The 14734-nt window shown below is 43.5% G+C and overlaps 1 protein-coding gene across 1 annotated transcript in view; it reads left to right on the plus strand.

Moving 5' to 3' along the window:
- ZCCHC24 (zinc finger CCHC-type containing 24) overlaps positions 1–14034 on the plus strand; it is a gene marked incomplete at its 5' end in the record, with an annotated part of 98644 nt that extends 84610 nt beyond the window's left edge. Inside the window, 2 exons of the mRNA XM_083364914.1 lie at positions 3634–3798; positions 12558–14034. Coding sequence (XP_083221040.1) covers positions 3634–3798; positions 12558–12671 — 279 coding nt within the window. The 3' untranslated portion in view covers positions 12672–14034. The remainder of the gene's footprint in view (positions 1–3633; positions 3799–12557) is intronic.
- Between the last annotated feature and the right edge of the window lie 700 nt (positions 14035–14734).

Raw genomic sequence — 14734 nt, forward strand, 5'->3', positions numbered from 1 at the left:
GGGGTGACCTCAGAAGACCTTTGTAACCTTAATTGACCCCAGAACTACCCCTCAAAGCTTGATTTTACCTCAAATGACCCCTCTGACGTTAAGTAACCCCAGAATTAACTCTGGAAGCTTGGGCTGACCTCAGAAAACCTTTGTAACCTTAATTGATCCCAGAACTACCCCTCATAGCTTTATTTTAAATCAAATGACCCCTCTAAGCTTAATTAACCCCGTAATTAACTCTGGAAGCTTTAGTTCACCTCAGAAGATTTTTGTAACCTTAATTGAACCCAGAATTACCTCTGGAAGCTTGGGGTGACCTCAGATGACCCCTGTGACCTTAATTGACCCCAGAACTACCCATTAAAGTTTGATTTTACCTCAAATGACAGCTCCAACCTTAATTAATGCCAGTAGTAACTCTGGAAGGTTGAGTTGACCTCAGAAGACCTTTGTAACCTTAATTAACCCCAACATTACCTCTGGAATCTTGGGTTTACCTCAGATGACCCTTGTGGCTTTAATTCACCCCAGAATTACCTCTGGAAGCTTCAGGTGACCTCAGAAGACCTTTATAACCTTAATTGACCCCCACTATTATCCCTCAAAGCTTGATTTTACCTCCGATGACCCATGACCTTCATTGACCCCAGAACCACCTCTGGAAGCTTGGATTGACCTCAGATGATCCCTGTGACCTTTAGTGACCCCAGAACTACCCCTCAAAGCTTAATTCTACCTCAAATGACCCCTTTGACCTTAATTGACCCCAGAATTACTTCTGGAAGCTTGAGTTGACCTCATATTACTTTTGTGACCTTGACCGCAGAGGTATTCCTGGAAGATTGGGTTAGCCTGAAAGGAGACTTGGAATCCTACCTCACTCCAGAAATACTCTTGAAAGTTTGGGTTGTGGCAATAATATATTTTATTAATTTTTTACAATAACAATCTTTAGCACTTAATCAACAATGTGTTCTCTTGGTTCATATATTTAACAACAATCAATAATTGTTTCTATAATTCCATAATGAAATACTAGTTACTGATACATTTTTTCCTTGATCTCCTCCTCTTCCCATAGTATTTTCCTTTTGCCAACACTGAGTAGATACAACTCTTAGTAGACACAATTCTTAGTGCTTTCAGTACATACCATGTAAATGTAAACATTTTTCTAGTGTTTATACAAATAGCACTAACATCGGCATGTAACACCTTTTCTAATCAGCTTATCTTTCGGTTGTATGATATCACCATGGGTCCTCTTTTCGACCTTCTTAGTTAATCTTAGTTTCCCTTCAGTATTTCAAAACATTCCTGTCAATTACAATTTTCTCAGAATTAATTGCATTTAAATGTCCCGACACCATTTTTCATCTTTCACCATGATCTGGTCCTCCGTGGATTCGCCGCTCAGAGCTTTTGCTCAGAACAAGGAGTCCTTCTCTAGCGCCGTTTCTCCACTTTGGCAACTTGGTAGATGGGTAGGACTTCAACTCCCAGAATTCTCCAGCCATCTGGAAGTTAGAACACAGAATAGCAAAGAGTTTGAAGTGAACTTGGAGGTCTTCTAGTCCAGGCCTTTGCTCAAGTAAAGGTAAAGGTAAAGGTTCCCCTGCACATGCGTGCTAAGGGCCGGTGCTCATCTCTGTTTCAAAACCGAAGAGCCGGCGCTTGTCCGAGGACGTCTCCGTGCTCATGTGGCCGGCATGACTAGACGCCAAAGGCGCACAGAATGCTGTTACCTTCCCACCGGAGTGGTCCCTATTTTTCTACTTGCATTTTTACGTGCTTTCGAACTGCTAGGTTGGCAGAAGCTGGGACGCGTAACAGGCGCTCACTCTGTTACGCAGCACTCGGGATTCGACCTGCCAAACTGCCGACCTTCTGAGCGACAAGCTCAGCGTCCTAACCCACTGAGCCACCGCGTCTATAACTATATCTATATCTATCTATCTATATTATATCTATCTATATCTATCATATCTAATCTATCTATATCTATATCCAATCTCTCTCTCTCTCTCTCTCTCTCTCTCTCTCTCTCTCTCTCTCTCTATATATATATATATATATATATATATATATATATATATATATATATATATATACATATATATATATATATACACACATATATATACATATATATATACATACATATATACATATATATATATACACATTATATATGTTTTTGTAGATTTTCATGGGTGCAGGTATGTAGGTCTTGGCGTATTCAGGTCTTGTCCCGTGTAAGCCAAGACACTCTCAATCTTACATGGGAAAAGACCCGAATATGCCAAGACCTACACACACACACACATACGTCATTTATCTATCATCTATATACATACATATATACATATACGTACATACATATACATACATACACATACACATATCATGGTGGTATCATGGTGTACTTAGGGGTGTGTGCATAGAGATAAATCTATGAGAAAAAAAGTTTTCTGCAGAAATATATATTTGCTGGACTAAAATTACCTTTTTATTCTTTTAGCCGACAAACCACCAAGGAAACTTTTATTACCAATCGGACAATAAGTAGAATGAAAAATGGGGGGGGGGGAGAGAAACACATTGCAGTGAATGTAACCGTTGAGTAAACGCATGCATAGGATTATTGTTCCAGCACTCCGGCCTGGCCTGATAGCTCTAATTGGGGTCCCAGTTTGTTTTTTACTATTGTTTTTTTCACTATTGTTCATTCTGTATACCTACCTTATTCTGTACACCGCCCCGAGTCCCTCGGGAGAAGGGCGGTTTATAAAAACAAATAAATAAATAAATAAATAAATTATACTATCAGTGTGTCAAGATATGTGTGAAAGCCCAAGAATTGTTGTTAGTTGCGAAGTCGTGTCCGACCCATCGTGACCCCATGGACAACGTTCCTCCAGGCCTTCCTGTCCTCTACCATCTTCTGGAGCCCATTTAAGCTCACGCCTCCTGCTTCAGTGAATACTCAGGATCATATAGGAGAGTGCTTCAGGAAGGATCCAAAGATTTTAAGTGCAATCATTACTATCTTTCCTTTTTTAAAATATAGGTTATCCTTCCAGTATATGTATTAATAGAGAGATAATTTCGGTTTACAGTATACCTTGCCTGCTGATTATAGGGAAGAGCTGAAAAAACGAAGATTGTAAAATATAGAATCCAAGTTCACCGCTAGAGGTCAGCAGAGAGATGCAAAATCTTACTCTAAACCAGGACTGTCCAATCTTGGCAACTTTAAGCCTCGTGGACTTCATCTCCCAGAATTCATCAGCCAGCCGACCGGAGAACTCTGGGAGTTGAAGTCCACAAGTCTTAAAAATTGCAAAGATTGGGCACCCTTGCTCTAAACCTAGCTGACACCTGAATATATTAGCCCAAGTTGAACCTTCCTTAAAATCCTTATTAATAAGCCAACTCAAAAAGCGTAGCTGGGGAAAAAAAACCACAACTATTTCCTGAAAGTCAGAAATTCAAGGAGATGCATTTCCGACTTCGGGAGAGCTAAAAGAGAAATTCAGAAAATTGCGTGTCCCTTTCAGTTTCCAAACGGATCGACCTGTTCTCTGTTCTGGCCTTCACTAAGATTGTTTTTTTTTCTCTCTCTCTCTCTCTTGTTTTTAGGCTCGTCCAAAAGGAGAAGGCTTGACTCCATACCAAGGGAAAAAACGCTGCTTTGGTGAATATAAGTGCCCCAAATGCAAGAGAAAATGGATGAGCGGCAACTCGTGGGCCAACATGGGACAAGAATGTATCAAGTGCCATATTAACGTTTATCCTCACAAGCAGGTAGGGAGGGGGTTCCAAAAGAGGGTAGAAATAGAGGTAAAGGGAGGTCCCAGCTGAAGACCCTCCATGGATAATGGCTGGATGTGATGGCCATCAAGCACAGCCCAGCAATGGAGCTCCTCAAACTTTCTAGAATAGGTGGGGTGGGGTGGGGTGGGTGGAATGGAGTAGAGTAGAATAGAATAGAAGTAGAGTAGAATAGAAGTAGAGAGTAGAACAGAAGAATGGAATGGAATATGGAATATGGAATATGGAGAATGGAATGGAATGGAATGGAATAGAATAGAATTAGAATAGAATAGAATAGAATAGAATAGAATAGAATAGAATAGAATAGAATAGAATAGAATAGAATAGAATAGAATAGAATAGAATAGAATAGAATAGAACAGAACAGAGTAGAGTAGAGTAGAGTAGAGTAGAGTAGAGTAGAGTAGAGTAGAGTAGAGTAGAGTAGAATAGAATAGAATAGAATAGAATAGAATAGAATAGAGAGTTGGAAGGGACCTTGGAGGTCTTCTAGTCCAACCCCCTGCTCAAGCAGAAGACCCTATACCATCTCAGATAAATGGCTGTCCAGTCTCTTCTTAAAAAAACTTCCAGTGTTGGAGCATTCACAACTTCTGGAGGCAGGTGGTTCCACTGGTTAATTATTCTGTCAGGAAATTTCTCCTTAATTCTGGTTTGATTCTCTCCTTGATTCATTTCCATCCGTTGCTTCTTGTCCTGCCTTCGGGCGCTTTGGAGAATAGCTTGACCCCCTCTTCTTGGTGGCAGCACCTCAAATATTGGAAGACTGCTATCATATCTCCCCTGGTCCTTCATTAGACTAGATATACCTAATTCCCGCAACCGTTCTGTATATATTTTAGCCTCCAGTCCTGCTTAACAGACAAATCACGAAACTTCAGTAAGTGCTAAAAAACGTTAAGTGTAGCAATGAAAGAGCTAAGGGAGGGATGGCCACTGTGGGGATAAAGTGATAAGCCTCACCAATCAGACTGTCTTCAGCTCTGGAAGAAAGGCGGGTTGTATAAAACATACCTTTCGCCGCGATCTTCGCTCCTTTCGCCGCGATCTGAAAACATACCTGTTCGAACAAGCCGGCCTGGCCTGAGGGTTTTTTATTATCATTTTATTGGGGGTTTTATTAATGTATTTATTGTTTTTATGGGCATGTATTTAATTACTTTTTAATTTTTGTAACTTTATGTTTTATTCTTGCCCTGTACACCGCCCTGAGTCCTTTCGGGAGAAGGGCGGTATAGAAATATTAATAAATTAAATTAAATTAAATAAAAGGGTGCAGAAATCTAGTTTCCTTGGTGCTCTCTGAGCTGGGTGATTTTTCTCGCAGATATTTCATTAGCAAACCATCTAATATCATCAGGGCTAGCACTGATCGCCTAACACTGATGACGTTACCTAGCTGGGTAATGAAACGTCCGCTGGGAAGCCACCAAGCTCAGAGAGCGCCAAAGGCCCCACAGTCCAACCTTGAGCTACAAATATTCTCTTCTGTCGGGTGTGGAAATAAATACATTGCTTTAGGTGAATGTCAAAATGGTGGAAAGAGAAGCTGTGGGAATTATTCTTTACAAATAATATTTCCAGGAAAGAGGTCTCCTGGTAGCTTTACAGAGATATCCACAAACATTTTCTGGGAGGCAATACAGAAATCCTTACCGTTTCCTTACGGCCTATTCAGGTTCCAGCTAACCTACAATTTGAGGGTTCCTTGAGGTCTTCCATCCAACTTCTAAATAGATCTAAGCCTGTTTAACGTCTGGGTCAAGAAAAGCCTGCTGAGGTGCAGAAATACGGAAAGATCCCACAGTCTTCCAACTTTTATTTTTGTATCAAAGCCTGGTAGACAATCACTTAAATAAGAAAAAAACAACAAATAATTCCTGAAGTATTTTTCTGTGCAATTATTTATAAGCTGCCTCCCCCAACAATTCAAATACAATAAAGCGTAATAGTATGAATTGCATCAATAACTGAAATTTAGCATCCAATAGTCAAGCCGATAGTTAATGGTTTATTTAATGCAGCGTTTCCCAACCTTAGGAACTTGAAGATGCGTGGACTTCAACTCCCAGAACGCATCTTCAAGTTCCTAAGGTTGGGAAACGCTGATTTAATGCATTTAGTGCATTTTCCATCAGATTTTTTTTCCCCTCCTGCTGCAAAACCCTTGCAAATAGACAAAATTATGACTGAAGCTTCTTTGTTGTTTAATCACTAAAGTCTTTTCTCTGTGTGTGTTTGTGTGTGTGTGCGTATGTGTGTGTGTGCTTTGTTGGAATACACAAAGGGGAAAGGAAATCCTTTTTTATGGAAGGATAATCTCTTGCAGATTCTCTAACAGGCCTTGCAGGGAAGGTTTGTGACAGTTCTTTGAGGGCAGAAAAGCTGGGATGCAAGCAACTGCAGTTTCCTAGACAGTAATTGAATTCAAGCAAGGAATCATAGTTTTGTTGTTGTTGTTGTTAGCTGCGAAGTCGTGTCCGACCCATCGCGACCCTATGGACAACGTTCCTCCAGGCCTTCCTGTCCTCTACCATCTTCTGGAGTCCATTTAAGCTCACGCCTCCTGCTTCAGTGACTCCATCCAGCCACCTCATTCTCTGTCGTCCCCTTCTTCTCTTGCCCTCAACCTTTCCCAGCATGAGGCTCTTCTCCAGTGAGTCCTTCCTTCTCATTAGGTGGCCAAAGTATCTGAGTTTCAACTTCAGGATCTGGCCTTCCAAAGAGCAGTCAGGGTTGATCTCCTCTAGGACTGACCGGTTGGATCGCCTTGCAGTCCAAGGGACTCGCAGGAGTCTTCTCCAGCACCAGAGTTCAAAGGCCTCAATTCCACCCTGTTGTTGTTAGCTGCGACGTCGTGTCTGACCCATCCCGACCCCATGGACAATATTCCTCCAGGCCTTCCTGTCCTCTACCATCTTCTGGAGTCCCTTTAAGCTCACGCCTCCTGCTTCAGTGACTCCATACCTCATTCTCTGTTGTCCCCTTCTTCTCTTGCCCTCCACCTTTCCCAGCATGAGGCTCTTCTCCAGTGAGTCCTTCCTTCTCATTAGGTGGCCAGAGTATTTGAGTTTCAGCTTCAGGATCTGGCCTTCTAAAGAGCAGTCAGGGTTGATCTCCTCTAGGACTGACCGGTTGGATCGCCTTGCAGTCCAAGGGACTCGCAGGAGTCTTCTCCAGCACCGTAGTTCAAAGGCCTCCATTCTTTGGCGCTCAGCCTTTCTTATGGTCCAACTTTCACTGCCATACATTGCAAAATCATAGTTTAGGGGACTTTATAGTCTGGAAGGCATAGCAAAGAAAACGGGTGTGGGGGGGGAAGGAATCTAATTGGAAGGCCGACAGCAAAACTCTTTCCGGCTATGGAGGATGCTTCGCTGATGCAGTTCGCTGAATTCAAAGTAGGTCAGAAAGGAAAAGGGTCTGTTGCAAATGAGACTGAGGCTCTCTGACCGACATCTCAGAAGGCCGTGCCAGCAATCCTGCTGGATTGATGATTCCTTGTTGAAAAGCATTACAGAACTGAGGAAGAGGAGGAGGAGGAGGAGGAGGAGGAGGAGGAGAGGAGAAAAGGAGGAGGAAGAGGAGGAAAGAAGAAGAAAGAAGAGGAGGTGGAGTAGGAGAAAAGGAGGAGGAGGATGGGAGAAGGAGGAGAGGATGAAGATGGAGGAGGAGAAGAAGAGAAAAAGAAGAAAAAGGGAGGAGGAGGAGGAGGAGGAGGAAGAGGAGGAAAGAAGAAGAAAGAAGAGGAGGTGGAGAAGGAGAAAAGGAGGAGGAGGATGGGAGAAGGAGGAGAGGATGAAGATGGAGGAGGATAAGAAGAAGAAAGGAAGAAAAAGGAAGGAGGAGGAGGAGGAGGAGGAAGAGGAGGAAAGAAGAAGAAAGAAGAGGAGGTGGAGAAGGAGAAAAGGAGGAGGAGGATGGGAGAAGGAGGAGAGGATGAAGATGGAGGAGGAGAAGAAGAAGAAAAAAAGGAAGAAAAAGGGAGGAGGAGGAGGAGGAGGAGGAAGAGGAGGAAAGAAGAAGAAAGAAGAGGAGGTGGAGAAGGAGAAAAGGAGGAGGAGGATGGGAGAAGGAGGAGAGGATGAAGATGGAGGAGGAAAAGAAGAAGAAAAAAGGAAGAAAAAGGAAGGAGGGGGAGGAGGAGGAAGAGGAGGAAAGAAGAAGAAAGAAGAGGAGGTGGAGAAGGAGAAAAGGAGGAGGAGGATGGGAGAAGGAGGAGAGGATGAAGATGGAGGAGGAGAAGAAGAAGAAAAAAAGGAAGAAAAAGGGAGGAGGAGGAGGAGGAGGAGGAGGTCTCTAGATTATTGGGGTCTCCAGATTATTGGATTTTGGGGGGAAAAAGATTGAGGAACACCTGGGATGCAGAGACGAACCTTTTAGTAAAGACAGCAGATCTGAAATGCAGGCAGATCATTGGAACACCAGAGGGCAGCAAACCTGACATAGCTTTCTGTATCTCACTGCTGCCATCTAATGGTCAGCTGTTGGTTTGTTTCTTGCAGCCTAGATTTGGAAGCTCCAGTTTTCCTTGCCTTGCCTATCTAGCGCCCCTAGGAAATAGAAGAGTGTTGAGTCAACGTACTCACCTTTTCTGTAACCAACATAACTTTTAGACTGGATTTCAGAGTGAGTGAGTTTGTTTAAACAAGGTGCTGCGGTTGGGTGGATCCAAGCTAACCGCAAGGCATCACCAGAATTTTACAGTAATAATTGATATATTTCATACCACAGAATAATCACAGCAGTGATCTCAACACAGAACAATTCATCCCATGCCTAGTTTCAAACACATTGCAATGCCCCCAAATTTCAGTGTTTGCAGAATATTTAACTATTGTCCCAATAACACTTGGAGGAGAGGATTGCTCCGTTGGCAATTTATACTTGTGGTTCCACAATTGCCTCACGCCCCTCAACGAAGGCCAGGTTGATGTAGCAATGTTTTGGTCAACCCCAAAAAGCTGTATTGCAAAGAACCGCACTCTGTGCCCAATTCCCTGGAAATTGACATCGGGGTGTGTGTGTGCATTGATTGTGTGGCCTGCAATTCTGGCAGCTCGGATTAAATTTTAGCAGCTGTCCAGCTGCATTGGTGAAGAAGATCCACACAACCGCGTTCTAAGATCAAGGGTCATATTTTTTTTTTTACCTTTGCTCTCCCACTGTTGGTTTTTTTTGGGGGTGGGTGGGGGATCGTATCTTCCTGAACTGTAAAACACAGGGGCATCCGTGGCTAGTGGATTAGAGGGTCAAAAAAAAAAGCAGTTGAGACATGTGACAGAAACCCCATCCCTTGTACATGAACTGCACATGAAAAAGTGCAGTGTGGGGCGTTGATTGTGCAGTTGTGGTTGTCATCTTAACTTTTTTTAACACACACACTCACACACACACCGTGAAATGCCCCCAGTAAGTGGAAGACAGGAACTGTGGTCTTTTTAATCCATCCATAAACTGTGTTGGGAAACTTAGCTATCAACTTAGATTTCATCTGTTGAAAAAGGCAGTCTGCTTATTAGAGATAGGTGAATTAGTGCGTTTACGTATTCTCAGCGGTGGAGTAGAAAAAGCAGAACAGCCACAATTTGCAGTGCAGAACAGAAATATAAATGTCAAAGGACTGCCATGATACTCAGACATTTACACTTGGGTGAAAACTGGACTGGGGTGTGTTTCTGTAGAAAGCCCTCAGAAACCCGTGGGTGGAAACTAATCGAGGAGAGAAGCAACTAAGGAACAACTTCCTGACATTTAGAAAAATTAACCAGTGGGACAACCTGCCTCCAGAAGTTGTGAATGCTCCAACACTGGAAGTTTTTAAGAAGAGACTGGACAGCCATTTGTCTGAAATGGTCTAGGGTCTCCTGCCTGAGCAGGGGGTTGGACTAGATGACCTCCAAGGTCCCTTCCATCTCAGTTACTCCATTCTATTCTAAATTGCAGCAATCCATATATAGAAAAGATGCCTTAAAATCTTACATATTAAGAACTCGGTGACCCTTGATTTTCATTCTGTCTGCTTTTTTATATTATTTATTCAAGATGGATAGTCGTTTATTGTACAGTGAGAAGTACGAGTCATGTTTACTTCACAGTTTCTTTGGATGACTTTAGGGTTGATTTTTTTTAAAAAAAGAAGAGATGGTAAAACATGTAAATATTCCAGATAAATGATAGCCTATCTGTAAATTAAACATACTGGGAGGAACAGTGTTTTGCAAAAACACAAATTTATTGAGCCATTGAAAGTAATCGGAGGAAACAGTTTTATGGGAACTGCCAAACTGTGTTTATCCAGCTCATTCACTAATTTAACTCAAGAATGTGTAAGTTTTATCCCGAAATCACTTCAAGGCTGTCAGCAATTCCAGAAACTGTATTAATGTCAAGAAACATCACTGTGTAAAACTTGATTCCACTAAAAGCCTTCAGTATTGGAGGAAAAGAGAAGAAGAGCTATAGTTTTATTCTAAAATGTTCATTGCCCCCAATTTAATTGACAGTATTATCTGTGAGAGAAGAAATAATAAGGTGAACATGATCTATTAACTCTCTCCATGTAACCTTGTTTAGTGCAGATTAAAGCCTAACCGGCATTATCCTTAGGACACATCCCTGAAGCTAATGAAATTTAATTAAGTCTAATGAGGCCCATCACTTCAAATGGGGCAACTATGAATACATTCCAATAAAATATTGCGCTGTTACCTGCCAATCATCCTGATTTCTGTGTATTTGTTGCACATACCAAGCTTTGTACTGGAAGGGTACAGAGAGTCTTCAGTTTACACCCACAGCTCAGCCCAAAATTACCATCGCCGAGCGTGGCAATTGTTAAGCGAGTTCTGTCCCATTTTACAACCACTTTTGACACGTGAATCCCTGCAGTTGTAACTACAAACAGTCAGTAAAACTAACTGTTGTAAGCTGAGGACTACATGTAGTTTATGACAATTGACAATCATGGCTAAAATATAAGGCCCAAGCAAGTGGTGATGTTGTAAACGAAATTGAGTTAGATTAAGTGTTTTCGTTGGTCCCCCCAGCCACATTTGATTGGCTTACTGCTTTTGACCTACTCCTTTCCTACGTTTTCTACAAGGTTGCAAAAGGAATAGCACAATATCTGTTTGGCCAGGCATCAGGTGCTGCAAAACAACATAACAACAGAGAGAGAGAGAGAGAGATGGCTAAATGTTGACTCTGGACGTGAGGGGTGATCTGGCTTTAACATCTGTCACTCCGTTAATTTTCCAGAGTAGGTTTGGCTGATCGGGCTGGCTAGATGGGTGTCCCCTTCCTCTCTCACTACTCCACGTGTGTCTTTTCCACTCGATGTGAAAAGGACAACCGTCCCAGGTGGAAATCTTTGGTCAAGGGTGGGTGATGGCGGTGCTCTCCTGCTAGAACAGAGGTCCCCAAGCAGGGACCAGTTCCGTGGAGAGAGAGTTTTCCGCGGACCAGAGGGTGTGTAATTTTGTGTGTTGCCTGCATCCCGCAGATGGGGCTTCGTTTGCGTGGACCGGTTGCTGGCATGCCGTGGCCCGGTATCGGTCCACGGACCGGGGGGTTGGGGACCCCTGTGCTAAAGCCTCTGAAGAAGCTCAAGTGGTTGACCTCAAATGACCTATTCATGGCCTGATAATGAACGCCCATCAGACAAACACAGTGATGATGAATTGAATGGGCAACCTTCTCGTGAAGGTTTGGTGGGCATTTCCAGAGCTGCTGCTTGAAAAAAAGACCCTTGTGTCTGTCTGGATTCAGATGTGCAGCAGCAAAACCTGGGACTGATGCTTTTTCAAGAGGCAACTGGAATGCCTTGTTTTTTTCTTTGAAGACCTTTAGCTTCTCCTCCAAGAACCTTCTTATTTATTGATTGATTGATTGATGGGATTTATATCCCGCCCTATCTCCTGAAGGACTCAGGGCGGCTAACAACAAAAACATATAATAAGTACAGAAATCAAGATAAAAATAAAATTGAGAACATCTGTGCAATAAATTAAAATTAGAGAATTTAAAGAATAAATTAAAAATTCTAAATATAAATTAATTAAAATGCCTGTCAGTCCAGGTCAGCCTGGTGGAACAGCAGTGTTTTGAGGCCGCGGCGAAAGGATTGGAGGTTTTGGGCCATCCAAAGCTCAGGGGGGAGCTGATTCCATAGGGCTGGCGCTCCCACAGAGAAGGCCCTCCCCCTGAGGGTCGCCAGCCTACATTGTCTAGCCGACGGTACCCTGAGGAGGCCTTCTCTGTGTGAGCGTACTGGACGATGGGAATTCGTTCCCGGCAGCAGATGGTCCTGCAAGTATCCCGGGCCTAAGCCATGTAGGGCTTTAAAGGTAAGTACCAGCATCTTAAATCTCACCCGGAGGGCAACTGGTAGCCAGTTCAGCTCTGAGTGGATGGTGGGGAAGGGCAGGATTTATATACTCCTAGCGGAGAAGCTGGTCGTTTGCCTTCTTTTAGAGAGTCGTTGAGGCCACTTGGAGGCTGGTCTGTGTCCTCAGGGTCAGCTGCGCAGTGCAAATGGGTGTGGAGCCTTCTTGGAACTGTTGAAAGCGAAGCGTCTTCAGAGAAAAAAGCAAGAAAGTCCAGTTGTCTCTTGAAAAAGCACCTTTTGGCCAAACCAGGACCTGGAGGACAGAGAACCTCCATAGAGTACCCTGGGGCTGGTTCATGTTTGACTAGGTGTAACCTCTGTCCTTACCTCCTCCATGCAGAGACCCCTGGAAAAACCCGATGGGCTGGATGTCTCGGATCAAAGCAAAGAACACCCTCAGCATCTCTGCGAGAAATGTAAAGTCCTGGGATACTACTGCCGCCGGGTGCAATAAAGAAACCCATGGGGAGTGTTTTTGGTCACCACGGACCCTGTGGCAGCACCCAATGGCCAAAAGGGAAGGCGGAGGACCCATCGTCTAAGAACCTTCATCCACCACCAATGTTGCCTAAGCTAATCATATGCCTTTCCTTTAACTGAATGTAACACTTCCCCTGCGTACCTACGGACATACAACTTGTATCTCTAGGTCTGTGTGGTGTTATGTGTGTTCCTTCCTTAAGGGTCTCGCGAAACAAGCCATGTTAATAGGGTTGGAGACCAACTGGCCACTGGCTCTTGCTGGACTATGCCCGCCATACTCATGATGGATAGCCACCACTAGGGTGTTTTTCCACAGATTGTTTACAGAATTCCAGTATTTTACTCCAAGTGAACTAGTGTTTTTGGTTCCGGAGAGATCTGTAAGGTCAGGAACATAGGCTTGGATGAATTAAGGAGTTGGGGTGGAATGGGAACAGGCAGGCATGACTCAAAGTGCCTTTTATGGGGCGGTATATAAATCTCAACGCTATTGACAAATGCTATGTTAGCTAACGCTGCCAACTAGAGTTCTTCAGAAGCTAAGATCTTAAGAGGTCTTCGGGATGTGACGCAGACCTTCAGTTTCCTAGCTTGTGGAGATAGTTTGGAAGTTCTACCAGCTTGCCTGCTTTCCAAGGTGGGATCCTCTAAAGCTATAAGGCCTGAGCTAGGGAAGAACCAAGGATGTGGGATGCAAATATTCATTTTTCTTGACTGGCTTGGAAGTTCTGCCAGCTTGCTTGCTTTCCAAGAGCCTTGCAGGGCCACTGAAGAGAGGCTTTTGGCGAGCTTTAGGTTTTGGTTTTCTTCTGTTTTTTTAATCTGAGGGCTTAAAAGGGCAAGTGGATAATTGTCTGACGAGTGGTTTTTATGGGAAGGTGACAATGGTGGGACACGTAGAGTGGAACGAGACTTTGTCTTTCGTGTGCAGCAACCTTAGGCACTTTTTATGACAATGGGGGGTTCCACTAAAATCCAGGAGGCCTATTTCAGAACAAGCTTGCATAAATGCACTCATTTGTGCAGGCTGTTGTTGTTTACCCTGACTTCCCATGGCAACTGTTACCTTAACCTTTTTTCTTTAGCCCCCAATGGTGGCTAAATTTCCTAAGCTCAGGCTGCATAACCAACATATGGAGCCAACAAGGGACGCATCACTTTAGCCTTAACAGACAAAACTATCCAAATTCAGTTCCCCCTCTCCACTTGGGTCTGTTTCTCTACTCTTACCATCATTGTCCCCAAAATAATAATTTCTGGTGGACTTTGGCTTGTTCCTCCATCAACAATTAATGGTGGAACCAGCCAAGACAGGTCTTCAAACTTGGCCCTTTCATGACATGTGGACGTCAACTCCCAGAATTCCTTAGCCAGGCACGCTGGCTGAGGAATTCTGGGAGTTTTTTTTTAAATTCCATTTATATCCCGTCCTTCTCCGAAGACTCAGGGCAGCTTACAAGCTTAGCAGTAGCCTTCATTCTATGTATATGCCTGCTTATTAGGGCTTTCACACACACACACCCCAAGCGGCATTATTACAAAGCCAGCTTAATTGCCCCCAACAATCTGGGTCCTCATTTTACCTACCTGGGAAGGATGGAAGGCTGAGTCAACCTTGAGCCTGGTGGGACTCCAACCTGCAGTAATTGCAGGCAGCTGGTGTTACTTAAGGAGGCATTAGCCCACTGCTCCACCAAGGCTCTCTTGAAGTCCACAAGTTGAAGTCCACAAGTTGAAGTCCACAAGTCATAAAAGGGCCAAGTCAGAAGACTCCTAAGCCAAGGTTTCATCTCTCTCCCCCCCTTTCCCTTTCTCTCTGTTTCGCAAGAGACACATGTGGGCATCTGCAGAGGAAAGATTTTCAAACGTCAAAATGGCACATTTTGACAATCAGAGCCTAACTGTTTCTGACACCCAGGGGCTAGGCAAGCTCTGATTGCATGTGTGTGGGTAACTTTTTTTTAATCACCCCTCGGATACTTTACTTTCATACCTACACCATGAGGAAGAGAGCAGGAAGAAATGTGACAGCCA

The sequence above is a fragment of the Vipera ursinii genome (genome assembly GCF_947247035.1).
Source record: "Vipera ursinii genome assembly, chromosome: 5".
Taxonomy (NCBI): domain Eukaryota; kingdom Metazoa; phylum Chordata; class Lepidosauria; order Squamata; family Viperidae; genus Vipera; species Vipera ursinii.